This window comes from Tubulanus polymorphus, chromosome 9 (assembly GCF_964204645.1).
Source record: "Tubulanus polymorphus chromosome 9, tnTubPoly1.2, whole genome shotgun sequence".
Taxonomy (NCBI): Eukaryota; Metazoa; Nemertea; class Palaeonemertea; order Tubulaniformes; family Tubulanidae; genus Tubulanus; species Tubulanus polymorphus.
In genome coordinates, this window is record NC_134033.1 from 14649016 (window position 1) to 14675356 (window position 26341).

A 26341-nucleotide genomic window follows, 5' to 3' on the forward strand; every position below is an offset into this window, starting at 1 on the left:
TACATCGTGTTTAAGCCGGGGCTTTCTATATTACATGTATCAAGATGTGATGAAGAGTAAATTTCAATTTCAATTTTAGTGTCCAGCTCGGGGAACAGTATCTTTTTCCTCGTAGAATGTGGATGTCATTCACTTACCGGGCTGGTTTTATCGCAGGTTTTACAGCAACCATAAGGATAATATACGCACAGATTTGGATTATTGGCGTGGTCTGCGCATCTTGAATTGCCCGGAAATACTAACGTATCACCGTAAGGGCATGAATCTGGAAGATGAAACACGATCCACAGGTTTTAATTGTGTCCCAGTAGAGAAATAAGTCCAAAGAAATTCCAGTCAAATATAAGGTTAAAATGATACCTTGTTTGTCTTAATCAGCCGGGTCGTTTTGTAAACCGCAATAAAACTATGTAATCAGTTTTCATTTCATTTGCCTGCCGGGTTTTGTAATTGTTAGCTTCATCGTGATTTAAAAAGACGTTATGTGCAGGGTAGATAGGCAGGGTCAACTTTTAAGCTAGGGCAGATCAAAGGAGAAACAAGGTATCAATTTGTAGGCTAAATATCACAATGATACCTGGAACGTTGTGGTTGTCAATCATCGGAAGGTCCCCTATAGGAATAGGCACACATTTTCCTTGGATGCACCACTTGGAGTTACCACAAATAGTACCCTCAGCCGCCCTGGTATCGGTATACCTGAGTAACGGACACCCGCTATTTACCGGGGAGCTACATTGTAGATTTACGCATACTTCGGGCTAAGATGAAAAAGTATTGCAAGTATCAAGGTGGACTTTTCAAGACATCATTCGGAGAAGAAAGTGAAGATGATACATTTCTTTGGGTTTGATTGCCTCCTGCCAAAGCTCACACCGACGCATACGTTTCATTACATTAGCGGACAGGCTGCGTCTAAGCGGCCACCAGTCCAATGAAGGGTTTGCGGCCAGTGTTTGCGTGAGCGCTAGCTTTGGCGAGAGGCAATCAGACCCTGGCAAACGAGGATGGTAATACGTACCCCTGACCGTTCATTCCCTGGTTTGCAATGTTGGCTCAATTTGTTTTCAAAAAATTCCCGACACTGTTCGTGTGCGGTGTACATGAATCCCGGATATTTCGTTTCTGTTGAAATCACGTTTGGCCGCGCACGAATGGCGTCGTTAGTGACCAAGCAATTCGGCTGGCTGAAATTAATGTTCTTTCAGTAGAAAATTGCTGCCGCTTTTCTTTAATGATTTGAAGATGTCCTAGAATTTACTATAGATGATGACTGTGTCCATGATAGGCCGCAGTCATCAAAAAATGTCACAGCTAGAGACTCAAAAATCTATCAGTTAGAATTTCGGGGTAAAATACTCATGGCGACATCTTGCGGGGCCACTAATAACTACGGTATTAATAAGTAGCCACATTTGCAACGCGTGTGTGAAGGCACCATACTCATTAATTTGGCCCGTACCAGGAACGGTCTATTAACGAGTGGTAGTATGAACGCGCCTTATTTTGAGCATGTGGTATACACAATTTTATTTCGTCTCCGTGGTGGTCTTATACACTAGTACCTGGAAGATCTAATTGAGACTTTACTGCGTAAATCTTGCCGAGGAGTGTAAGACCACCACGAAGACTGGAACACTCGGTTCAGGGCAGAAACCAGTCTATTTTATCAATATCGTTACGTCCGGGAGAGTAATCACGGGGTTCCCTGTAGTGACCATGTAGGGAGTGCCCGTAGAATCAGAATTTACGGTTTCACCCTAAATCTTTCACTCACTTGTACTTCGCTTGATTATCGGTTAGTTGTTTCAAGAATTTTGTGATATCGTCTTTCGAGCATTTCGAGAATACAAAGCCATTTTGGACGTTCGTCTCATCAAACGGCTTTAGTATGGGAGTCATGATATTCTGTTCAGTTTTCGAGCAATTGTTGCCAGCCCCATCGTGAACAGCTCCAACACTGAAACGTAAATACTAACAGTGTACTTGGCAGTCTCTATCAGACCGGGATTTCAAATATCTACGCGTGCAAGTTCGGCCCTCCAAGCGAAATGGTAACCCAGGAACAGTTGAATTTATCCTCAAGTCATGTTCTAATCTTTTTAACTTATCTTTTTAGCAATTCAAATGGATGGAAATCGTTATTCAAAAGATCATGAATTCATCACTGATCAACTATCTCTGCTGAGAGCGAAATGATTACTCCACGCATGCTCGTTTCGAACATTTGATACCTTGTTTCTCCGCAGCAGCCGGGTCACTTTTGTAAAATATGATAAAATTTGTAAACTTAATCAGTTAATTTCTATAGCGGCCGGGTCTGTTATGAGCACGATTAAAAAAAGGTAATGCACACGAGGGTAGATAGGCGGCCGGCCGGGTCAACATTTAAGCTCAGCGGAGCGGAGAAACAAGGTATCAATTTTTAGCCTATATACGCGTTTTTTAATAAATATGATTTGAGTATACGAAATATGATAGGATAATTTCCACATATCTTCGCTAAGTTGTTAACGCTAATCAAACTAATATCGAAGAAAAAGGTGCAGACCTGTGGCCGACTTCATGAGTCGCCGTAGACCACGACATCCAACCACGGTCTTCAACAACTGATACGGAATAAGAACCGTGACACATCGCCTCGTCGTACGCCAACGCTGAAATTTGAAAACAATACGAAACGTCAAGGCGGTCGCCATCCTCTCCAGGCAGGGGTTCGAACCCGATGGCATCGCTACACTCAGCAGCACCGTACGATATCTTGACGGCATCAGGCTCGAATCGCTGCCAAGGGATGACGGGCAGTGGTCGTCATTGAAGTTATATATGATATCATCGTAAAGCTTGCCGACTTAGCCGCGGAACACCGGCCCACAGTTAAGTGATGGGAAAGTATTGGACGACCGTCGTAGTATCCAACAATGGATTAACATACGTACCAATCGTGCCGTCAGTGTCACTGTTGGTCTGCACCAAATCGTATCTGAAATAGTAAATCATTTTCTAACATCTGCTTTTATGATATTAATCACGTATTCTTGTAATTTTCCTACAGTCGTCACCGCCATATTCCATCAAGTGTTAATTACGCATGTTTGAAAAGACGAATTATCACCTCGTCCAAGCTTGTAAGTGGTCAATGCCGTGGCTCGAGCGGAGTTCGACAAATTTTCTACCGATATTTTGTAGTACTTTGAGAGCGTTTATTCTGGTTTTCGAGTCATCCTGGGTATGACTGTAGGCGGCGTCGTAAGTGTACCAACTGCGCTCCTATATCGAAATAAACGACAAAACGAAGAAAGCGCGCGTTTTAACGGCGGTATTTTCCCAAAAACACGAGACGTTGTTGATTTCTAACTACGAAGAGAGCTAAGGGAGAATTGAACGTTTCGAGAACCGAAAACTGCTTTAGCTCGTGTGTACCTCATCAATGAAGATCCCTTTGTTCCAAATTTTTATGTCCACGTTCTCCACGGTTGCAAATTCCCCATCAATCTGGAAACGACAAATACACATAAACCGATCTTAGTTTAAAGACGATGAAATCATCGAAGTTTGGCCTGAGTTAGTTAGGTATGATGTTGTTTATGCGGTAAATAGGCCGAGAATAATGATTAGGGACCAATGGTCGCAATATTTATAACAATATGGAACTCGTAAAATAAAGTAACGTTAAATGCATCCTCCCCGGGAGGACTTGAACCTGGTGGCATCGAGACTCGACACGTTACGAAACCCTGCCACAGCCAATCAGATATCCCGTTTAAACCGGGTTTTTTATCCGTGATATTAGCCTCGGTGATTAAACAACGGGAAATCTGATTGGTGCTGCAAGTTTTCTTGCGGCAAACCTGCGCATGTACCTGCGCACCCGGTCTAGTGTGGCAGGGTTTGTCGTGGCGTTGCCATCAGGTTCGGATCCCTGCCTAGAGAGGATGCGTTGAATGTTTCTGGTTTTAAGACTTGAAATAATTAAAATGACATTTTCCGATCTTATGGTTCGAGCCCCAAATAAAAAAAGAAACTAGCGATACTGTTACTACCAAGATCTTTAAATATGTCTACATGGGTAATGATTTTACTTGAAAAACTGATAATAAACATTCTGAGAAATAATACCATGTTCATCATATGGTCGTATTTATTTCTGATCTCCTTCAAAGCTTTGACTTTGTCGCCTTCCATCTTCACCCAACTGAAAAAAAAACAGTCAATATCGATAAGGTGCGAGTCAGTGTTAAAAACTGTTCATTCGTCGAAGAACGTAAACTGACTGATTGAATATAGTATGATCGACTAGAAATGCGAGCTCAATGTCATATCGGGGAATTGTAGCTGTTTGTCTTTTATTCACGCCATCCTTTCCAGGTTTTCCATTGTTTTTATCATCGTCGCCAGGTGGCAGTGGTGGTACGATAGCTCGGTCTTCGCCTTGTGGTGGTACGAGTTTAGACGGTTTTACAGTTGGTGGTTTAACCTCGTCGTTCTCAAACGAACGTAAAATCTGTTCATTCTTCTTCCGTATGGTTTCTCGTTCTGTGCTTATAAATGGCGCTAATGCAGGCGGCGGTGTCGTTTGGTCTCCCATCGTGGCCGTTGTAGCATGCGCTTTCTCTAAGAGACTTCTTACAACTTCTGAAATTAAAGAAAAACCAAAATCGTCCAATTCTCTGCCCGATAGCAAAATGCGTCGTACATGCAATTTCGAAAATTATAAAATTTGCCACCTTTAACCTCGCTTTCGCTTCGTTTGTAGACCACGTGTAAATCATTTGCCACCGGACCGCGTTTCGATAAGAATGACCTTGACATTGGTTTGATCTGGTAGAGGGTTCGTCCGACGTAGAAGTTCCCGTTCTGTAACCGAAATCAAAGAGATTAATGTATTTAGGGAATGCATTATTGCACTTTCAGAAATTAACGAACAGGATGAAAATACGTAAAATTCTCCTAGTAATTCTCCCTCGGTCGTTCTTTTCTGACGTCACAGTAATGGCCGCGCGTTTAGTCGGGTCTTGATAGTGTTTCGTTTCCTGTACAATACATGATGACAATTTTCAGTGATTATATGTGAACATTCCAGATGAGTCACGTAATAGTGGGCGTTCTTAGGGATATTTTGGTTCAAATTCTTCCAAAAGCACCAAATTCATACCAGATGTCAATCATACTGTATATTTTCGATTTCCTGACCCTGAAAACCCCTTTTAACATACGTTACACGCCAGACTGGTGATTCTAATCATTGGTCAGTGGCCCGAGTCCATTTACAGAGGACGGCCATCTTGGATTGCCCAATACGGTGGCCCCAAGCCACGTTCGTCTTGGCGTTCGGCGGAAATCGATAATATACAGCATGATTGACATCTGGTATGAATTTGGTGCTTTTGGAAGAATTTGAACCAAACGAACCAAAATATTCCCGTAGGTCCCTCCCACTATAAGTCAAAGTAGACATGGTAAATCATTACAGATTTGTTTACCGGGTTTTCGAGTTTCTGGGCGTCGTATCGCTTCGTTTCTGGATTGTAACTATAGTAGTTCGAATTCTCAGTGTGGCGGACTCGTCTGAGATTTAGCGTGACGACATTTCCGTCGTCGCCGCGAAGTTCAAGTTCGAGCGATTCCGGAGTTATAGACCTCGCAACAGCCCGTACGAAGTGGATATCTGAGGAAAAGACTAAGCGAATTTGATTTGATTTTGAAGTAAATTGGTGTAATTTCCATTTCTAGATCTTAAGACGATTTCTGACTAAAGTAAAATGTGCTGAAAAAGGATAACTTATTTCTCCTAATCGGTCGGGTCATTTTGTAAATCGCAACATTTGTAATCAGTTAATTCTATTGCTGGGTCTTTTGAAGTTAGCTTGATCCCGATTTAAAGGAAATCAAAATGTACGGGGTAGATAGGCGGCCGGTCTGGTCGACTTTTAAGCTTTGAAGGAGAAACATTACATTTTTTGAGCCTTGATGCGTGTTTACATACCATCTTTAGTATAAACCAGTGCAATCAGCGCGGCTACCGTAACGTATACGAAAAACGCCTGCATTTCTACTCCTAGCTGAAAAAAATTCCTCCTCATAACTCTTCTAAATTTCAAAACAATTTCTAAAGCATTAAGGGCATACGACACTGGAATAGAATTTAGCTTATTTTCTTTCTGAACAAACATTCGTACTAAGAGGTCATATTGAATTTACAAACATCAGAATCATGATACGATCCTATCCAAAGAACCAATTAGAAAACGCTCTACTTAATCGCATTTATAGTAGGCCTATTACTAAAGATACTGTGATCAATCATAACAAATAATGCTTACCTTTAAGCTCTTTGATATCTACCCGTTTTTTGGTAGTTTCTCAATGGATATTCTGAATTTATATTCCGACGCAAATCAGACAGGATCTGCGATTGTTTTCGTCTATAAGTCTATATATACCCGTATCGTTTTAATGCGTACTTGATTATTACTTCATAGACATATCATTAACTGTTCACCTTTTGTTGAATAGCATACTCGAGTCAACCCACATGTTTCTCAGGTTTTTTCTCTCCTGGTGGAGGACCAAAATGTCGCCAAACCAAAGGGAACGAAGGACGCATATATATGAATATGGCTTATTTTTCAAGTACGTATCAACAATATATGAAACAAATGAAAATACTTGAAAGCCCTACTTAAGTAACTCCAGTTACATCATGACTTGAATTTTATAAACTCCCGAATGGGCCGCAGAAGAAATTGCTCTAATTCCAGACAATGACCGCTTCACTAAGTATCGATAGTCATCAGCAGTTTATCAGTTGGTTACTTCTCTTTGAAAAACGAACCCTTCAATAAGCCAGGAAACTAACAGAAATACACTTGAGATAATCGGAAAAGTAAGCGTGAGAAAATGTGCGAACTAGCGATCAAGAATTTGGTCAACAGGTCTCCAGACGAGGGCGTATACATGCGCCGTTGCGTGAGAAACTCCAAGGCACACGACGTCACTGCGTATTACTTAGGGCGTATATATACGTATAAGCAGGGATTCGAACCCGACAGAGAGAACGTCCTGATAGGCAGAGTGCGTACTCGTTCACAACGCCAACCGTGAACAAATAAAACATGAATAAACAAAACACAACGATCTATGATGTATGTTAGTTTTTTTCAACATGTTATTCATTTTTTTTTCAATTTTATTTTTCATTTATGATTTTCAATTGAGACATTGTAGAGAAAGAGAATACAATAGATCGAGGCTGTACAATATACTCAGCATTTGATTAATAGTTTGGACGGAAGTTTATCATATATAGTATACGAGTAAGTATTGATTCATCAAAAATTGTGAGATTTTTTTTTTTAAATATAAGAGATTTGTAACAATGTAACGAATAGATTTCATGTATATATATAAATGCATATACAAGCAGATATTTCAACATTTTGGATAATTCTTGTAGAAAATATAAACTAACGGAAACGAAAAATTTTATTTTTGAAAAACAATTGATTCATCATTAACAATGATCTTTACAAATACTAAGATGATCAAAATATTCTGTAAAGTGCCTGTGCTTTCATATATAATATCACACAAGGTGCGTCTTGAAGATGTGATTAGAATTGTTAACTAAGTAAGATAGCAATTTACCCAGACTATTCGCGACATTCGGCAATACAGCGGCGATCTTCAATTTCTGATTGATTTTAGATTATGATAATGATAACAATTATATTGACCTTCAAGGAGACAGTTTAAGATAATGAGGACGGTTGAACAAGAAGCCCATCAGAAGGCTGTTCGCGGCGGTGGGATGAACTTGATAATTTCAGTTGAAAGTAATTTTCGTTGACAATTCCATTCGACATTCGACAATAGACCAATTGCACGTTTAGGGTGCGCCGGATTTTATTTCGTTTTGAAAATTTGTTCAATTTTGAGAAAATCGCCATGCAATAGTGTACCAGGTGGGCCCTCGCTTGCCACAAGTAGAATCCCCAATTGCCACAGAACCCTTGCCGACGACGTCCTATCATAAGTATTACAGGATATATCACATTATTTAACGTTAATCATTATTTACAATATGAAAGGTCACACATAGAGCACAAATTAGCAGACTCGAATCTAATTGGATCATATTGCGGTGAGTCAAACCCTGAGTGCTAATTGCAGCCCAGACGAAAGAAGGTTCAGTTCATTCAGTACGTGGCTATATCTACAACAATTTGAATCGCGATCGTTCACCTTTTTATCACTAGGGTGCGCTCTACTGACATTCCGCACTGATTGGTTCGATTTGTATGAATTCTTAATACAGAACGTTTCAAAAAACCAGACCTTCAGGAAATGGTCGATGACTGCGGTTGAAGTCAGTGTAGGGAGGTTATTCTGAATGCGGTTGTAGATGGGCTTGTTCAATAGCTACCCGCGGAAAATCGTTGATTTATGCCAAACAACTAGGAAGTGGCAGCGCGTATGATTAAAACACGGCGAAATTTCAACCGTCGTTAAATCTGACCACAAAACGATCGAAAAAAAGAATCAACAGATAAGCAATTGTTGATCTAATCGAAAATTTAGTATTTTCTGACGGTCTGGTTGTTTTTGTTGAAACGCTCCGCAGAACAATATGCTGATTATTCCGAAGCCAATTAGTAAAAACCCGTAGCTTCGTATTATTTATTGATGTTGATGGTTTCATTCCGATGAATGTTTGAAATATTAGAGGACAAAATATCATACAGCAAAAAATAACATGCGGATATATATATATTTTATGTATATATGGTATCAATCGGGAGTGGTAAAATGTTCATATTTTCCCCATACGGTTTATCCGCGATGTATTTCACGATAAAAACTCCCTATTTTACAACGCACAATGACAGACTGTCGTATTTCCGTCGGCATTTTGCGAGAGGGATTGCACGATTTCATCGAAAAGCGACTAAATAAATCCGAAAACTGGAAAACCGAGAACGTATCGAAATTAACTTTTCCTCAATGAACTTCGTAACCTGATTTGGTACGATTCAAGCAGAATCTCGATGCACGTACGTAATGAGAAAACTTTAGAGTAAAGCGATTCAAATTCATTTCGAGTGATTTTCAGATGCAGGGGTTGATCTATGGGTCTGATTCAGGGAGGGTGGATCTATGGGTCTGATTCAGGGACGGGGTGCACCCCCGAAATAGGGCATATCATACAATGTTTAGGTGACCCTATTTACAAGCCTTTTGCTTATCGGGCACCTTCATTGATATTACAACTTCTTTACATATTTATATTTCTATTTAATTATGTATCAATAAAACTGAGTGTTATATTATGTTATAATTTCAATGTAAATAAAGATTATTATTATTATTATTACAATTAAAAGGGCGAAAATAAACTAATTTTTGAAAATTGGGAGAAAAACTTATGAATCCAAACTTGTTTAGGTAGTTTAATTTACATGTATTACATTTTGCCGTAAGATTTCTGGGCAACTTGATATTTTGGGAGGGGGCGCGCCCCCTGCACCCTTCCCTTGGATCCACCCCTGAGATTACTGAATATATACAACATGTGGCAAAGATTTTGTGCAATGATTCGGTAATATGAAATCTTGTTTTGATGACGTCAATGTGCAATCCCTCCGTATATGCACAAAATAACGTTAGCGTCGCGCACCGTTAGAATTTCAAAACATCGTTACATTATTTCTTCAAGATCGGCTAGAGAACGAGTGTGACCGGCATCGAAATATAGGTGGCGCGCCACGTGCGAATGAAAAGCCGCCCCCTATCCGTGAAATTCCGGAACTTCGTTACCGTCTAGCGTTAACGTATGCGTCATGCCCTCGTTGGCGTTACCGCTGCTGGTTATGGTGATTCGGGCTTTATGGTCGAATATACAGAAGTCTAACTGAGCCCCTTCATCGGCGAAATTATCCTGAAATAAAAATCAAATGCGTATCCTGATTAAACAATAAGGTCTGATGAGTATTCCCGATAAAAATGTCCGATTTTCAGTGTTGAAGAGAATATTGTAGACCATCTTCGCTTGCCAGGGTTTGGTTGTCTCCCGCCGAAGCTCACACCAACAACTAGCCTTGCGGCAAACTTCGTGGGTCCATCAAATTACCCGAGATTTCTCGGGCGGACAGGTTGCCGCTAAGCTGCCACATCTTGCCAATCAGATACGTGGTTTTTCACCGACAGTCAAATCGGGAGGCAATCAAACCCTGGCAAGCGAGGATGATTATTGACTTGCAGAATGTTGTAACAATGTGAATCCAAGACAATCCCAACACTAGATTGACGGATTAAGTGGATAGTCATAATGGGGCTGCTGACCATAACTCTGACCCAATCCTGAGATCTATTGTAAGGGGGTAGCATGAATGAGGGGGCGGATGGGCACATTCTATTGTTGTTTCGCACCCGACAGGTTTGTACGGGTGACGCCAAATCAAATCAAATTTCCCCATCAAATAATTAGGCTAAGAGCAACTATTTAAAAGATCAAAAGTTGATCGAAGTACAAGTTGACAACAGGATTCAACTACCACGTGACAAGAGAGTAAACCGAAACGTACTGTAGTTTCTACGAGTTCGTCGTTACACCAAACATCCATGCTGTCTTTGCCTATAAAACAGAACACAGCAAAAAAATAGACGATAGGTGATAATTGCATTAAAACACAAACAATAGAATAATGCCTTCAATCGAATTCCGATATTCTACGTCTGCGGCGATGAAAATATCTGTATAATGAAAAAAGAAACTAAAAGATATCGCGTTCCTGTTTCATCATTCAAGATCGATAACCCACGCGCCACCGAGTAACGTGTTGGGACGTCGTTCGAAGTATTTCGCAGTTGTAGCAGTAGATTCCGAAAGCTCGTAATGAGTGCGAATTATTGACAAAACAAAGTCAATAATGCCACCGTCGGTGCCATGGCAACCGGGCAACGGTTTCCACAGTTTAACGTGTCTTAATTGGTTACGAAACTGTTTAAAAATGCGGTAAAGTTGATTATAACGGTCGTGTTGGTGTTGAGGGATGACTTTTTTTCGGGGTATTCAGAGACATAGCTCGCGCGCCACGTCGGCTGATGAATAATTTAAACGAGAGAGCTGCTCTACGCGTCGTCGTATATTCATAATTTGCTTTTTCTTCGCGCACAATTCTTTCATTTATCGACAATATCGAATCAACACGCCGCCGATATATCGTCTGAATATCTAGGTTGGTCGAATGATTACGAGATGCAATATTGCAAGTGATAATCGATGGAATGAAAGTATTCCACTGTTATGCATCCGGCGTTCATCGCCCTTATGAGTTGTTGATGTTTGTGAGGGATGAGAGATGGGAGCCTATAAGCAGTAATATAGGCGAGAATGAATCCAATCTAATTCAACAGAAGCCGAGTTGTAGCAAATTACCGTTGAAGTAAAAAACGGCTAATTTTGGGAATCTACTATTCTTGAGAATGTTTGTCAGGTCACCTCAGGGAATGATTTAGGGGTTGGTCTCGGAGGTCCGGGCCCCTGCCTTCCCTCTGAGGTTTACTTTTTCGTCAGAGATAGTTAAAACTTGCAAATTTGATCCTCTCGGAATTGGCATATTTTTATGTAATTCTTCGAAAATACCGATAGCTCATTACCGAGGGTGGGACCCGCTATGGCCTTTGACATTGGGGTTTACACACGAACTTGATGCAACAGTTATATGATTATTGAAGATGTCTGTCATGTAAACTGCCAATATGGCGTCGTTCTGTTGGGTCTGGTCTAGCTCTCTGTTTGTTCAATTTTATCAATAGTCGGTTCAAAGATGAATTATGCACAACAAAATCAACACCGTCCCGAACAATCAAACCCGACGCTCTACTTATCGACCATTAGTATTCATTGTATTCGTCGAATGTATACGACTAAATTAATGTAATTGAAATTAATGGAACGAAAGAAAAATAACAATCTATCGAAGTACGCGACGAACGCCGCTTCGCCGTATTGTGTGCAGTTCTGGGAGGCACACAACGCGATTTTATTGTCAGATAAAAATAGACGAAACCATCACATTTTCAAGCATCGCACGTTCCCTCATCCAATATACGATGAATTGCCCGTCGAGATGGGGAACGCGCTCGCTCGCTTCGCGGCTCTCGCTTGTTTTTATTTGGACGACGAATAATCGATACGACCTTGACGCGGATAGTCACGTGACGGTTGTTGGTATAGCGACTTTGATTCTCTTTGTTATTGGAATTTTTCTGGTATTCGTCCTCGATATCGAAACGATTACTTGTCCGGCTATACTAAACGTGTATAAGTACATACGAAGGGCCGTTGCAATTCGATTCGCAAGATTGTCGGTTCGATACTGTCTAGACGGTAGCTTTTAAAACCCGGAAAATCATTGTAAGATTCGGTATGTCACGTACACATGGTGCCTGGTATGTATCGGGGGTCATTCGATAAATCGGTCAATGCGTTCACCTGTGATGTCGCGATATTGGCGGCATGTGGTTTTGGCACGCAGCAGACGGAATGCGAGTGATGATTACATATTCGAAAAGGTTTCTGAATCCCCGGTCCGAAGTGCCCAAAATATCAGGAATCGGCAGGATTCGAACCCTGCTGCTAGGACTTGGACCTATACTTACACAACGCTAAACTCATTGGCGTTTCATTAATCGTTAGATTCCAGACCCTCGTCGTGGCAGATGGCATATACGAGTGTGGAGGCACCGCGGCGCCCTTCCCTTTCTGTTTTCTGTAAGAAATGAAAAAGAAAAACTTAAGATCAGTGTCACCAATAATCCATCCTCCCCCGGCAGGGATTCGAACCTGATGGCATCGAGATTGCCACGGCACGAAACCCTGCCATAATCGACCGTGTGCGCATATACATGCGCAGTTCAGATGATGTGATTTTTAGCCAATCAGAAATCCCGTTTTATTTTAGCCCGGGTTTTCCCATTTATAGTTCTTCCTTGAAATTTGCCTCAACGATTATACAACGAGCAATCTGATTGGTGCCGCCAGTTTTCGTTCGGAAAGCTGCGCATGTACCTGCGCACCCGGTCTACTGATGCAGGGGTTCGTGCCGTGGCTGAGTGTAGCGATGCCATCAGGTTCGAGTCCCTGCAGAGGGAGGATGCCAATAATCATACATCCAGGTTGTACAAATATTATCGTTTTAGAATTCATTATAAGTTTATTACTCGACTAAAAAGTACAATACAACATGAAATACACGAAAAGAAATAGTTAAAGAAAGTACTTCTACATTGTCAAGGACAAAAAGGTACCCCAAGGGGGAATAGTTTTATCAAAATCCATCGAAGAGCCGGTGAAGTATGATAGCATACGCATCAAATCTTTTCTTATGGAAAACATGTATGTTAATCAATACAGTACGGATGCAGTAATTATGATAATAGTAAAAAAGTTGTTTATAAATTTGTAGAGCAACATCTTTACAATGTCATCGTTGCACTAGGAGATGGTTCAGATAAAAATTGCAGGATGTTCACCTCAGCAGAATATCCGACACAAAGTAATCAATTAAGATGGAAATTAAGACTAACCAAATAGGTTCGATTTTAAAGATAAGTTGTCAGAGTTCATCTAAAAGACTTGGCTGTAAGACTGGATCTAAAATGACTGGGCATAAAAATTCCTTTGTGTGGGCGAGAAACCTCTCTCCAAGATTTCTATTTCACTAGCGGTTTCACCAGCTGATTAAAATCCTGACTGGAACGAATACATCCTAGTCGATTACATTATCAGTTAACAATGATTCTAAATATTCGCCGAACATAGTGTCGTTGAAAGAACCGTAATGGCGGCGAGCAACTGTTAAATGGTAAATTGCATTTTAATGATGCACTTTACACAGCGCGCAGTATATTCGATTCGAGTGGAATCGACGGCTCTCGTGTTGAATAACAAACGGAGTTCTGTTCGAAGTTGAAGCCTTCGCAAATCCGAGTATTCAATATCTCTCAACCAGTGAATAATTGATGTCGCGGTGCAAAAGAAAAAACCGGCGAAGATCATCGCATTTTCTTGGAAAGCATATCAGCGCCGACACGTGGCCATTGACATTCTGATCATATGGCGCTAAGTACGAGTTCGATTGCTTTAATTTTACGAGGCTCTACAATCCTCAAATCCAGTCACCTTGGTTAGAAATTTGTCGTTGATATTTTGATGACAAGAGGCAGGATCCACAATTTCACAGTTCAGGATCTAGTTCTACAGTCCAGTTACTCGATTCCACAGTTCAGGACCCGGCTCGATAATTCAGGACCCAGTTCATCAGTTCGGAATCCAGTTCCACAGTTCAGAATCCAGTTCCACAGTTCAGGTTCAGTTCCACAGTTCTGGTCCAGTTCCACAGCTCAGGAACCAATTCCGCAGTTCGGGACTCAGTTCCAAAGTTCTGGACCCAGCTCCACAGTTACGGATTCAGTTCCGACAATTCAGGCCCCGGTTCCACGGTTCCGACTCGTTTCGGCCTTGTGCTCGCTTAATGAGCTATAATGTGAAAAACAGCTTATTGTACGAAAATCAAGCTTATAAATATTTCTAAAGAGATGAAACCGCTACGTAAGATTTGATACTCTTAATGAATGCAGTCCTTCTAAAATTCCAGCTTATTTAATAAGGACACTTGATAATGAATTGATTATGAAGTTAGTTTGAATATGCGTGATAAAACTAAACGATTGTGTCAACACCACAATACACACAATAAACCATTATTGAAAAAAAAAAAAACAATTTTTCTACACTGAAATAACCTTGGACCTCTTTGTCCGCAAATTCGCCGCAACCGGAAGTGACAATAAACTGGCGCTTGACATTCGGAACTGCAACAAGTCGCCGGAAAAAAACCGAATAACATCGATCGTGCATTAGACGCGATCATAGTTATCAATAGCGACTTGATTGTCATTTATTTATTCTACGATTCAGACGATATGAGAGCTCAGCGTGTAATAGACGAACCGTCGACCTATTCACGCGTTATCGATCGCGTTTGTTCGCCTGTGCTGCATAAATTGCTACGTCGATGATGAAACGTCGCGTGCGTGCTATATAAAGATGTTTTTTTTTTTCATTTCGCGAAGGATCCATCGCGAAACGAGAGAGAAATTCAACAATCGTCACCGGGTAATTCCGTGTGATTAAAACCGGTCACAGATCAATCGCAGATTAGGATATCTGCTAATTGATATGTCAGAGCGTAACCGCCGCATTCGGTATATTGGTTGCTATAGTTCTATCGAAAGGTCAATTCACAGAATTAACGATAATACGATCTCATTTCTTACAAGGTTTTTACAAAATAAATGGACAAACAGTCGAGAGGAATCTCGTTAATACGAATCTTGTGGGCAAAAGTGCAATTATTAAAGTTTTTGCCTCTCTTTCTATACTAACGAAATGTCAAATTCTATTATCTGGTGATGAAAGCCAAACGTTTGAAATAAATGAGGTTATTTTAGAAAATACGGCTAAGTTTGTTAAAAACAATTTACATGCCATTTAAGTATCACAATTCATATTGATTCACTCATTTGTATTGATAGTTTTTATAAAATTACTATATTTTGCCTGACTTAAATAAGATTGTGTTGATAATGTACATTATGTATCTAAGCAAACCATTTATATTTAATGTATTTGTTATCTAATGATAAAGGCACAATCGTATTAGAAAAAAAATTGATGTAAATATCTTAGCTTGGACACGAATGAACGTAATAAACGGGTTTCGTCAGAATCGTATCAACGACGTTCATATATAATATAAGCAGTACTCAGATTATACATCAAAGACAATGAAATCAGTGGAAAGACGGTTTTGTTTATACAAATGAAAGCTACCATTTTTACAAGTATCAATATGTTATTTGTAAAAAAAAACTGATAAGTTTAAGTTTTATTTAAAAGGTTTGATTCTTCTCCAATCTACTCATTTCATTCACATTTATTCACTTAATCAACCCAAAGCTAAGAACGATTAAGCCCTAGGAATTTTTTCGGTTTCGCTTTGTGTATAGCTCCTCCGCAGTCACGAGTACCGGTAGGCCTAATGCGTATGTGATTGCTGAGTAAATATTTCCCGATGGCGCTTTCATTTACCCAATAAATATTTAGATAGTAAAAAATGGAAAACCGTGTTATTATGAGTTATTTCCTGCGATGGAAAAAACGCGAATTCTGCGTAACAAAAAGGAAACATTGTGGAAAACGAATTTCCCTCGAGCCGGATTTGAACCAGCGACCTAAGGATATCGGCATTGACATGACTCTACAGTCCTCCGCTCTACCAACTGAGCTATCGAGGGATATACGTGAAACCAGTTCCAGGTGTATTTTAAAGCGCTGTCATTTGTCGCCTTCAGGTGTTACAGCCATATGCTTTTGACGTCGTAGAAACTGTTGATATAAATTGATACCTATGCATGCATTATTTAACGGTTCTGTGTGAGTAGAATGTGTATAACGTCATCAATGTTGTCGTTTCAAAATACAAAGTTTTGGCGTTTATTGAATGTATTTCATAACTTTTTTCGTTTCGGAGAGGTGGTGCGCTACGTCATCAATATATCGGTGCTAGACTAGACTAGTAAACGGTCGATTCAATTTAATTATCGATATATTCAAATGCAAAATATGACGTCATATGCATATACCTTTGAGAAATTTTGTAAAATCACTGCCAATATGGCGTCGTCACTTGACTAGAGTATATAGGGCAAAACATCCTCCCTCGGTAGGGATTCGAACCTGATGGCATCGCTCGACTCATGCCATGGCACGAAACCCTGAGTCTAGACCGGGTGTGAAAGGTTTGCCGCATGAAAACCTGCTGCACCAATCAGATTTGTCGTCGCATACTCGCTGAGGCAAATTTCATTGAAGAACAATACATGGGAAAACCCGGGCTAAAAGAAAATGGGACATCTGATTGGCTAATAATAACATCATCTACTGCATAGTAGCTGCACACTCTGTGTAGTATGGTAGGGTTTCGGTACCATGGCAATTTCGATGTCATTAGGTTCGAATCCCTGCCGGGTGAGGATGACCTTTATTCATTCTAACAGTTATCAGAAAACACCCGATTATTGATATATTTTCCTACGTTCATATGTCATAAGAAGCTATGGTCATTTACACCTTATCGCGATAGATACAATCTATATAAATTATAGAACTCAGTCTAAATCAATAGCGTACCCAGCATTAGACCTACATTACGAGAAATGTATACGCGCGTATGAAAATAATTAATTATTCACGAAAGGCATTGATTGCGATGCTAGAAACAAATGCGGTACCGGCACCGCTACTGTGGCAAGCGAGGATTCGGCATTGATCCGCCAGGCGTCGCTAGTGGTAGTTGGGTCACCACGCTTCGGTTATTTCTACATTTCTTCATTTCGAATCTACTTTTCTAATGAGCAAATACATCTTCAGTAAATTCTAAACCATACATGAGTGAGAAAGGAAATCATATTTATTCGATGAATCCGGTTCGAGGTTCTTTGAAAACGAACATAATTTTCACTACGAACAACCCAGTGTATTGCTGCGCCATCTGGTGTGCGTATCGGTAACCCATTCAGCGCTTCATACATCACCTGAGTTCTGAAGCCATGTACGCGTGACAGATCGTCGATTAAACAAAACCGATTTTGCCTTCTATACAGAGTAGCAAAATGTAGCCGATGAAAACGTTCGTGAAGTCCTCTTATCTCTGACAGCGAAACAATGCCTCGCGTCTGACTACGTACGTGCTGTTGTTCCACGCTAAACACCTAGAGCACCGATATATCATCATTCAAATATCTAAACGAGTTCGCGAGATTATTTTCAAAATAAGCATGACGTCATCACCACGTGACCGAGCTACGCGCCCACAGATTTAGTGTTTAGATTTGGCATTACCACCGAAACGGACCAGTCGCTCTCTTCGAGTGGACCGGATTTTGATTTTTCGCGTATATAAATGTATACAGCCTATGTTTTGAAATGAAAGAAAACGAACATACCCAGCTCTTCGCGCTGACGAAGGTTTATTCCGCTTGGGTCTTTTCCGATTTTTCGATCTGGCGGCGGTGAGTAGAACGGACATGATGATTGGTGCGCGGTACGGCGGTGTGTTTTGTACGATCGAATGAAGATGACGCCTCTACTGCGATGACATCGCAAATGACTACCTACAGACGAGCACGACCGGTTTTTATTTCACAGAGCGTCAACGAGCGAATCCGTCAGTAATGGTTGCTAACGATGCAGCATTTATGGTTGCAACAGCCAGCACCGCCGGTTCGGATCGATGAGACGACGCGCACAGATATACCACACACACATACGCACATTCACTCTCAACTCTCGCTACTTCGATAGTCCACTCCATCTCTTTTCAACGCTTTGTTCGATGATATAACTTAGTTAGAAATAGATAATTGAAACATCGGAACATATTTACTCCGGAAGCCACACTTGAAAAATCTACGCGCTGCGCGGATATATCCATTGCACAGTGTTAGACCACGCAGTCGTGTTTTTAGATTGGTCCTTCAAATTTCAAATCATTTTCCCACAACAGAGAAAATTTTATTGCAGTTTCAAGTAATTAAATTCGTCGTATAAAACTGTGTTTTAGCGTGGATACTAACCGAAACCTTGCCACGAATTGTAGCCACTTGATTTTACGTTTCGTACGTTTCATATCGAAATTTCTAAAATTTGATTCAATTATTCGTCAGGGGAGTTTTGTGGGAAGCCGTATCAAATGAGTAAACGCGTAGACATATTTCACTTAATAGGTTTACTAGATGGAGCGAGCGGTTTGGGGGCCAGTGGTTAGAGCGTTCGACACCGGGGAGCCAGGTCGTGGGTTCGGGGGAAGCCCGCAAATTGCCGTAGTGTCCTCAGGCAAGACACTTATCCTCATTGCCTCTCTCCACCCAGGAGTAAATGGGTACCTGTTCTGATAGGTGACTCCTGAGCGCCTAGCAGCTGCTCGGATGTTACTTCTCCCGGAACCGTTGTTTAGTATCGAGTGAGTGGTTTCCGTAATAAGCGCGTTCTCTAATTAATCACGGGCTAAATCTATCTCGGGCCTGATCCCTGCCAATTTGGCCTGAAACAAGTCGTCTCCGTGTTATGGCGGCTTATACATTAGGGTTGATGTACGCAAAATGCTGCTTTTTACATGAATAAGTTACGATTCATGACAACGTCCTGAAGATATCAAAAATAAAAGAGGAGGGAACGGGGGATGAGGGGAGAGGGAGCTATAGACAGGCAGAGAGGAATTTAAAACCTAAGCCATATCGGAATACTCTCTGTCAAACTCTAAATGAAGTGTCTATTTATGTTGAAAAAAACAATATATCGGAAAACTCTAGTGATAAACAAATATATGTATCTCTTTTTATCTGAATATGATATAGATCGTACATCCGTCGGGTGAGGAAATATAAAAACAAAACCGCGTGTCGAAGTATAGCTTAAGGTTAACATCGGTTAAAACGAAACGACGACGAAGAGTACACATAACAGGCCGGAAAGGTCTAGACGATAATGTTGCAATATTGATATCGGTTGTTATTGGATGAAATATAAAACGAATTCGATGTTTCGATTATCAATTGTTAAAAGCGCAGTTCTGCTGTTTTGCTGCGGATATCCTATAGACCCATTAATCGTGGTCCGCTCTGTGTATATACGCTCAGTCGATTTTACCATTTGCGGCAAAAAATGACATTTCTCACATTTAACTAACGGATAGTTTTGAATTATATATAATTTTTTTTCAATAAAACATGTAAAATAAATGCATGGCATCGTATATGCGCGGCAATGAATATAAGTACATGTTTATATTACGGTTTTTTTTTGTTAACGTATTTTAAAATGTTCACGGAATTGTATTGTATATGCCCTTCTATGAAAGATACTAAATCTGATCCGGGGTTTTCTACCTCCAAATGAGCTTGAGCCGCGTAGACTAATTTACCTATCCAGTAGAAAGAATTTTTAGCAAACATTTACTTAGATAGTTAGATAATTTTATCGTCCACAAAAAATGTTTGCATTGATAAAATCAGTTTCAATGGTTAGTGCACGATATCAATATAAGACGTGTTGTAAGTGACATCGTGTATATCGATAATTAGACATATCAAAATTAATAATTAAAGGAGATGTATTAATAACACTAATTGATGTCTATTGGATTAGTTGGTCTCCTATTGTTTTCAAGCGAGGCCTCAAAAAGTAACTGCCTAATTTAAGTTTCTTTTTTTGGTCAGTTTCTGGTATTTAAACTTAATCTGTGTGATTAGGTAGTAAGAGGGTGGTGAGGACATTTCGTAAACTTTAGGTTTCGTTCACGCGTCCCTCCATCTTGAATGCTTGTATTTTGTATTGTATAATTATCACAATTCAAAATGGCAAAACAGGTCCGTATCTAGCGATTTTTACGATAGCGGACTTATTGTAAGATGCAAACGCGAAAAGATGCGCAGTTTTAGTCGGAGGTCCAATCGGAGAAATCAAGTGGATCGCGCGGGGAAAAGAAATGAACAAGCAAAAATGCGGTTGAAATAAACTTACTGCGTTTGTTGCGTGTCAACCGCCGAAGATTCCGCCGATTTCGATTCGCGTTGTTGTTCTTTGCGTTTCTTCTCTTTCTTGCAGTTCCGATTTCGATTTCCGCTGAGTAAAACGGACATTTCGGTTCGATGCGGTTTGAATCGATTTCACGAACAGGGCACTTTCTGCTATAGCAGTGACGACGGCGCCAACGGTTGTGCTTCCCCGGAACGACGATTGCGTGATATTTATAATCAGGTTATTTGAATCGGCCGCGCGCGCATAAAAAGCGCTTCTAATTTTCCTCTAATTTTTCTTAAGATATTTGCGTATGCAATGTTTACGCGAGGTTTTTTTTTGTTGAGCCCTGTTGTTAATCTGAACGCCGCGCGCGATTGAAATGATGATCGCGAACGAGCGAACTGTGGCGAATGACGTGAACGAGTTACTTTCACCCGATAACCATAGAAGCGCGTGTAATACCGGGGGATGTCGTTCGCGGTGAAGTGTCGTCCCGCTTATTAACTACCAGACGCGAAATTGATACCAATCGTATACGTATTTATATACATATGATGGTTGTCGCGTATCGTTTCAATTTTCCAGCTAATTGCCGAACGAATGTCGCTTTATTCCGATTGAATTTTTTTTCTCTTCACAAAATAGATCCGAAAATAATCTAGGCCTAATTCAACAGTCGTGCGCGATATGCTGCACATGCGCATTTCGTCATGCCTTCAAACTCTTTAGTCGTAGACAACACCTACGTGTATATTGAAATCGGCGTGACGTAATAGTCCTGTGGGGCCTTGCATAATTTACGTCTTCGCCTCCATAAATCCTCTAATGATCGAGTATTACCACTAAAAGCCTAGCGGGTCATTTTATATTTACAACAAGTGAAGAACTATTAACGAATGGATTATGAAAAAAAATTCCAAACAGTTCCACAGTTCTGGGTTAAAAGTTTCAGTCGGAAAATGTGGAACTGGATCCCGGACCCGTTCAAGGTCTGTTCTTTTTCACTTCCGCGTTGGGATATCTATTTAACTGTATCGACATTTTATCCGACGCTGCTGCTACGATGAATTCATTATTCACGATATGTCAATCTAGTGTACTTTTCCTAAAACATGTTTTTCTTTCCATGAAGTCATTCTCTACGTCGAGACGAATACACAGATACATGGACTTTACCTTTGTGCCGAGAAATGAAGTTTTGGATGTTTTGTAAAAGAACTGAGAGGGCCCTGAAGTGATGCTTAGTGCCGAGGCATGTGTTTATACGTCCACGCATCACGATTGATGCTTAAAACGTACGTATTAAAACTATACCTCTATATTAACGTGGCTCTCAAAGTGTCAGTAACTCACTGATGTAAATGGTGCTTGATTATGGACAAATATGTGTTTACCGAGTGTTCAGTCGAATTTTGAAGGCGCAGAGTTTGCTGATCGTGTGTACGGCGCGTTGCACGGGGTTGACGAGTGTTGTATCGCCGTTGAAGAGCCACGACGCGGAAGTTAACAAATAAACGGTTCGCGATCTGTGTTGCTCTAGAGATGAGAGCTGTTTGCATCAAGCGCTGCGCGCGGTCCTCTGACTTTCTCCATCGCAAACATGATGAATTTCACTATTACAGCTCTGTGTCAAGCACACCTCAAGACCTTTGTTGTTTTAGAATATTCTGGATAGAAATTTCGGGGAGGGGCACCCGGGTTAACAGACGACGGAGAATTCTGGAGGGCAGAAAAGTTGGCAGAAAATTCTGGACAGGAAATATTTCCGGAATTCTGTGATTCACAGACCCGGTAGTTATAGAAATGAACTGATTACAAAATGTCATTGCAGTTTACAAAATTGCCCGGCCGATTAGAAGAAACAAGGTATCATTCTTTCTTGAAACCTCATAGGGAAATATATGATTTTAAATGGACGTGTCCCGAAGCATCTACACAGTTTATACTATTATAAAACCGAATACGCACCCACAAACAAGCATAAAACGAATCTCTAACGAATCAATCAGAAGTACATTAGTACTTCAGCATTTATTCTCTGGTCAATTGAAATAAAAAAAGAACAACATTTTCTAAGATTGTTATACAATATACAACATATTATGCCTCGATACAGCGGTGATTTTTGATAGATATATTTTCCCAATGGAAATTAAACACGACGCCGCGTTGGCCGACACGGAATTATTTGACGGGTTGGTTCTGTATGTCGTGCTGAAGCCGTGTGTGTATTAGACCCTGGGGATAACGAAAACAATGAATATTGCATTGGCTTTGTCGGAAACAAATTTTACATTTCAAAATATGTGCGCGGCTCGAGCGGCCTGGTATAACCCCTCAGATATGCGCCATTTATTGAGTGAAGCCTTTTGCAAGTTATTAATGTGCGCACGCCCCACCATTCAGATTTACCGATAAGGCTGGAAAGGGGTGGCTCCGATAAAAATGATTTTTTATCGGAATTTTTTTCTCATGTAGATTGAAAATAAAGGATTTTTCCTCTCACGGGCCTCCATATAATGTCATGTGCAGTACGCACCTGCGGACAGCCGCACGGGTCAGTACAAATTATCTGTTAAAACATAAGTTCCCAAAAAGAAGCTTGCAACAGGATGTGGCGCGCGTAATGGTGCCGACGATGTTCATTCGACGTCTGAGATTCTACGCTGGAGATGAACACCACCACCGCAGAGAACAGGATATAATTCGTAATTCGCTAGTTCTCGAGTGAATAAATCATGAGGCATCGCGATACAACCGCGCAAAATATAGCCGATACTCCGTGTTATAAAACACTAATTTCTCATGCTAAACGGTCGTTATGTACAAATTTCCCGTAGCCCTCGGGTGCTGTAAATTTCAGCAAAAAGTTCGCGTTATTCGTGTCCTCATTATTTCGTCGTTGGGCGCCATCAATATATAAATATCTAATAACAATTGGTGTATTGAATTGGTTGTACGGCGTATCTCAATTTTCCCAATTTGTTTTTTTTCTAAACCATTTGTATTTTGTCATAATATGACGACCCGGAGAGAATCGGATAATACCTGATTCATTGTTCGTTTTACAACCGATGCTAATTTTGCGAAATAAGCAGATTTTTATATCGCCAACAATTCCGTTTATCGTGTAATTGCATCACGTATATAATGTATTTTGTTCGTTTTATTTTCCCCCGGAAAGGGTTTGATTATTTTTGAACGGGATAAAGTGGATGATTTAGAGCTATAACGTACACGTTACACCAGGATGTGGAACGACGTTGTAATCGGCGCCCGAAAGCGCCCCGCTACGCCGACTAGAAATATCTTGCGTTAGTGGCGACGCAGACGCCGCCTGTTGGTCATAGCCGGCGTTTCGTCCATCGCGTCGCCAACAGGAGACGAATTCTCGGTAACCTTTACGGATTTCGTGATCTACGATGACGAACAGAAGCCAGTTCAACACGAAATACAGTCCCAATATCCAGGACGCGTAGCGCGTCTTAGCCGTGCTGATGTCGACGAACGCCGCTGCGAATGACGTCACGGCTGACGGCAGCGTGAAACAAACGAAACACACGTAAATAATCGTCAACGTAAAAATGACGCGACGCCGACGACTCAACGTCGATTTGACGTCCAGAAAATTCGATACGGAAGCCCGCGGTTTGCTCATGGTCGAGGCGGTGCTTCCTTTACGGTTCCGTGCGTCCAAGAAGTCTTCGTATATTTTGCGTCGGATCAGCGCGTAGAGGACGCCGATTATTAGCGTGGGCAGGAAAACGCTGACGGAAACCATCGTCAGACCGCACGCTTTTGTTCTCGGTTCGGCGTCGTGGTTCACTCTGTACGTGCACACTTTCGTCCAGTCGTTAGCCGTCGTTTCGTTACCGTACGGGTGAATGAAACAGTCCCATCCGCTACCGACCTCTAGCGACGTGTACGCGATCAACGGAACAGCCCAGACGACTACCAGTGAAATCAAAACCGCTGTTTTCGTTACCTGTTAAATTGATATGTATAAGATAATTATATTCAGGCCCGTATTCAGGGAACTTAGGTCACACGACTGTGCAACTGGCGCCTGGTGTTAGCTGGTGTATTTCGACTTATTTCGTCACATCATCCATCACTGTTCAAAATAGGTTCACAACTTACCTTGACGTTAGGGTGGCACACTTTGACGTATTGGTGTATCGCCATTGCGGCAACGCTTATCGTCGAAACGTAACAGGGAATCAGCGTCAATAACGTCATAACCTGGCAGGCGTGCAACGTCGTCGGCATCGAGAGTTGAACGTAAGAATGAATAGTGTTGGTCAGTAACGCTAAAACGTTAGCGAAAGTGGCGTTCATTACGTATTTATAATGAGCTTTACGTAAACGTCGAGTTTTTAACAATACGACCAACAGAAGAAAGTTCCCACCAACGCCGATTATGAAGAAGACACTTGTAACGTTCCAGCGTATGATGTGTTCAGTAGTAGCTCCCATGGCTTGGACTGTTCGATTGTTCATTCCAGTTGAAATATCTATATATTAGCCGGGTACGATTGGTATATCTATGACTGAGTAGCAGCTGGATGAATCGTTCAGGCAAGCAGCATCACCTGTCTCTAGAATATCGCTGACCAAAAGTCAGAAATCGCTATCACAGGATTTCCTGTACTCTTGTTTCAAACTCACCCGGAGAAGTTAATGCGCGGCAGTGATCAGTCGCCCAGCTGTCGAGTATTCAAGTGCAGATTATTGCAGAAAATGTGTTTTCATTCGATAATATTAATCTAAATTTCAGAGCGCGGTCATGTGATGTTCGTGCTCTGGTCATCGATCTAAATGTCAGTTCCAGCGCGCATGCTTTGATAAGTAATTGTCACGTGAACCCGCGGCGTATTGTGTCATCCAGTGCAGCTGATCCGAGCTTCCTTGTGTTGCGAAATTAAACACTTTTTGTAACGGCCGAACTCCACGCGAGTTCACACGAATTAAACACCCGCTTATAAACAAATTCGTTTAGAATCAAATCGAAAATTTTGAAAAACAACCGTTAAACTATTGTGTTCTTGATCGAAATGAAAATTCTATTTCTGGAATTTTGCGTCAACCGGCAGCAAAACAAAATAATTATGCTACCCACATGCTTTTAATCATGTTGTGTGGTAACAATGAATTTTCGTCATATTCGGAAATAGCTTCAAAATGACGTTATAGATAGGATTCAATCGTCGATTTTACTATTGTCTGTTTATTTCAAAATGTGGTTAATTAACGAGAGACAATTTCAAGATATACGATTAAGGTCATTCTCATTATTATATTTATTATCAATAATTGATATTAAGAATATCATTAATCGTTTTAACTATTATCATTGATATTATCATTGTTATTATTATAATCAATCATCAAACTATTTCATAAACCATCTCTTTCTTGTTTTATTGCACCTTTCTTGCGCGCGTTGTACATGGGTCCAATGCCTTGCGATGGTTTGTAAGTACAACCCTATAGGCTTGCGCTGGATCCCTCATTTGATATCTCCTTGTTATTCCGAATTGGAGAAATAACCTTATTTTGTAATGTAATTAAATGAAAAATTAAATTGTTATTATCATTATCATATATCGTTAATTTGAGAGAACGGAAAAAGCCAAAGACAAAACTAAATTTGTCACTCGAAAAATGAAGTAATAATAATAATAATAATAATAT

General features: G+C 40.7%; 2 protein-coding genes and 1 non-coding gene across 3 annotated transcripts; all 3 read right to left on the reverse strand.

Moving 5' to 3' along the window:
- Positions 1–9257: 9257 nt before the first annotated feature.
- Positions 9258–18210, reverse strand: LOC141911092 (fas apoptotic inhibitory molecule 1-like). The gene is made up of 4 exons (XM_074802055.1): positions 18073–18210; positions 12664–12773; positions 10584–10633; positions 9258–9937 (listed from the first exon to the last, which is right to left on the reverse strand). The coding sequence occupies exons 1-4, from the start codon at positions 18153–18155 to the stop codon at positions 9788–9790; spliced, it is 393 nt and encodes a 130-aa protein (XP_074658156.1). The 5' UTR covers positions 18156–18210; the 3' UTR covers positions 9258–9787.
- On the reverse strand, positions 16272–16362 carry Trnay-gua (transfer RNA tyrosine (anticodon GUA)). Its single transcript is given in 2 exon segments — positions 16272–16307; positions 16326–16362. It is a non-coding gene; the product is annotated as a tRNA-Tyr (tRNA).
- Positions 18211–22689: 4479 nt separating the features above from the next.
- On the reverse strand, positions 22690–25435 carry LOC141911027 (uncharacterized). Its single transcript, XM_074801974.1, has 2 exons — positions 24788–25435; positions 22690–24632 (listed from the first exon to the last, which is right to left on the reverse strand). Exons 1-2 carry the CDS (start codon positions 25145–25147, stop codon positions 23874–23876), a joined length of 1119 nt encoding a protein of 372 aa, XP_074658075.1. The 5' UTR covers positions 25148–25435; the 3' UTR covers positions 22690–23873.
- Positions 25436–26341: the final 906 nt, after the last annotated feature.

Coding starts and splice junctions, on each gene's coding strand:
- LOC141911092 (XM_074802055.1), bottom strand. CDS start 18,155: ATGTCCGTTCTACTCACCGCCGCCAGATCGAAAAATCGGAAAAGACCC. Junction 12,774..18,072: donor TCGTCAGCGCGAAGAGCTGG/GTATGTTCGTTT, acceptor CATTTCTTACAG/AAAACAGAAAGGGAAGGGCG. Junction 10,634..12,663: donor GCCAATGAGTTTAGCGTTGT/GTAAGTATAGGT, acceptor TCTGTTTTATAG/GCAAAGACAGCATGGATGTT.
- LOC141911027 (XM_074801974.1), bottom strand. CDS start 25,147: ATGAACAATCGAACAGTCCAAGCCATGGGAGCTACTACTGAACACATC. Junction 24,633..24,787: donor TGTGCCACCCTAACGTCAAG/GTAAGTTGTGAA, acceptor TCAATTTAACAG/GTAACGAAAACAGCGGTTTT.